Source organism: Dinoponera quadriceps, unplaced genomic scaffold, assembly GCF_001313825.1.
Source record: "Dinoponera quadriceps isolate SergipeBrazil2010 unplaced genomic scaffold, ASM131382v1 scaffold69, whole genome shotgun sequence".
In the NCBI taxonomy this organism is placed as follows: Eukaryota; Metazoa; Arthropoda; class Insecta; order Hymenoptera; family Formicidae; genus Dinoponera; species Dinoponera quadriceps.
In genome coordinates this window covers 1-2,189 of record NW_014554173.1, presented here as the reverse complement: position 1 = coordinate 2,189, position 2,189 = coordinate 1, and the positions used below count along the sequence as shown (strand labels likewise).

Here is a 2,189-nt window from a genome sequence, read left to right as displayed (position 1 = left end):
ATTATTTCACTTATTTTATCGAAAAGTAAGTTGAGAGCATGGACCATAATATTATTCTAGATAATTTTTAGATGAGACAATGTTTTTTTATCTAAGATGAAAATGAATATATTTTATTTTTCTTCCATCTAGATAAAGATAAAGATAATATATTTATTCATCTGCAGGGTTGTTTAGATAACTTTATCTAGATGCTGGTAAATACTATGTACATAGGTACAGATAGTAATAATCTATATAGTTTCAAATGGTTACGCGGATAGTATATGTTCAATGTAATATCACATGCGACCAAAACGTCGCGAATAAGATAAATTGCTTGTACATTTTAATCTTTTCGTGAATTTTTAATTTAATAGATATATTATAAAATTAGTATTATTAAAGTAAATATTTTAACTCAATGGCAGTCAGATAGCATATTGACATCGTTTATTATCGATTTCATCGATAATGAAGATGAGTCTGATTACCTCGGATTGCAATTTTTGTAGTGCAGTAAAGCGTTCCATGCGGGCCGCCATGTAACGCTGCCAGCGATGAAATTGCCACAACGTGACCGTGATTTCTTTCGATCATGTTTGGTAGAAATGTTTTTAGCGTCTAAAAATAACGTTTAATTAGATAGATATTGTTTTTGTCACATTTTATTTGTCTTTTGTTTTTAATAGACGTAATTATTTGTGATCAATACACTATAAATATTGCCACAAATATTAAGATAACATTAGTGGCTCTTTTACACAATTTACACATTTTCTTTCTCTTTCTTTTTTACTTTTTATCAAATACACTTGCCCAATAGTGTGCCATGAGATTAACATCCACGACCCGAGAGATTTCATTGATGTCGTAATTTAATAATGTTCAAGGGGATCCAATACCGGCATTGTTGATTAAAATAGTAACATCTCCAACTTCTTTTTTCACCTTTGCTGCCACATTGAAAACTTCATTTTTGTTTGATACGTCGCATCTATAAGACACAAACAAATACTAATTTACTTCTAGAAATAATAACTAAAACTGTATTGGTACATAAAAAAAATATTTGAATTATTACGCATTATTTATCAGACTTTATCGGAAAACGTATAAAACAAATTTTGGCGACATACGTACCGATAAGCGTGTATTGAACTTTTCCCCATTTTTTTAATTTTATTCATTGTCTGCTTGTTGGTTTTTTCATTGTTATCCCAACATACTATTGTTGCTCCCAAGGACGCATAACCAATTGCTAATTCTTTCCCAATTCCGTGACCTGCACCAGTTATCTGTTATATAATAAAGGGCAAATTATATTTCTTAAATATCAAAGACTAAAGAAGTTGTGTCACTTTTTCTTCGAGAAATTTTGCAATGCATGCCGTATTCAATAGGAATATATATTGGGAGTGTCAATAAGTTTTCGCCGTTTCACCATCAGATGGCGGTATAAAAATTTTCTGTGTATAATTCAAGATGATGATCTATCTATATTGAAGTTCTATAACCTATGTTTAAAATCAGTGCGTGTCTTTCCATTAATCTATAAAGAACATTTTCTTTTTGTAGCGTAAAACATGTCAAATTTCGTGCCAAATAAACCGTGTTTGCGGGAAATTTTACTGCACTATTTTATTCAGAAGAAATCTGCAGCTAAAGTACACAGAAATCTTGTAGAAACCTATGGTGATCATGCTCTGTCGGAAAGAACATGCAGAGATTGGTTTAACCGATTTAAAAATGGTGATTTTGATGTTCAAGATACAGAACGCAGTGGTGCACCAAAAAGTTTCAAGACGAAGAATTGGAAACATTACTTGTTGAAGATCCATGTCAGACGCAATCCGATGTTGCAAAATCATTAGGAGTTGATCGAACAACAGTTTCAAAACGTCTGACAGCATTAGGAATGATACGAAAGGAAGGATCTTGGATGCCGTACGAATTGGAGCCGAGAGACATCGAACGGCGTCTTGTCGCGTGTGAACAGCTGCTTCAACGACAAAGAAGGAAAGGTTTCATCGTATTGTGACTGGTGATGAAAAGTGGATATACTACAGTAATCCCAAGCGTAAAAAATCATGGGTTAAGCCCAGCGAAGCAGTAGCATCAACGCCAAAGCGAAATATCCACGGTTCCAAGCTCATGCTGTGCATTTGGTGGGATCAGCTGGGGGTAGTGTATTACGAGCTGCTCCAACC

The 2,189-nt window shown here is 33.6% G+C and overlaps 1 protein-coding gene across 1 annotated transcript; it reads right to left on the bottom strand.

The window, feature by feature from the left end:
• Window positions 1–415: 415 nt before the first annotated feature.
• On the bottom strand, window positions 416–1,277 carry LOC106752262 (short-chain dehydrogenase/reductase family 16C member 6-like; the record flags this gene model as incomplete). The annotated part of the gene is given in 3 exon segments (XM_014633871.1): window positions 416–603; window positions 799–976; window positions 1,123–1,277. Coding segments are annotated over 3 exon segments (492 nt in total), but the record flags the coding sequence as incomplete, so codon positions are not given.
• Window positions 1,278–2,189: the final 912 nt, after the last annotated feature.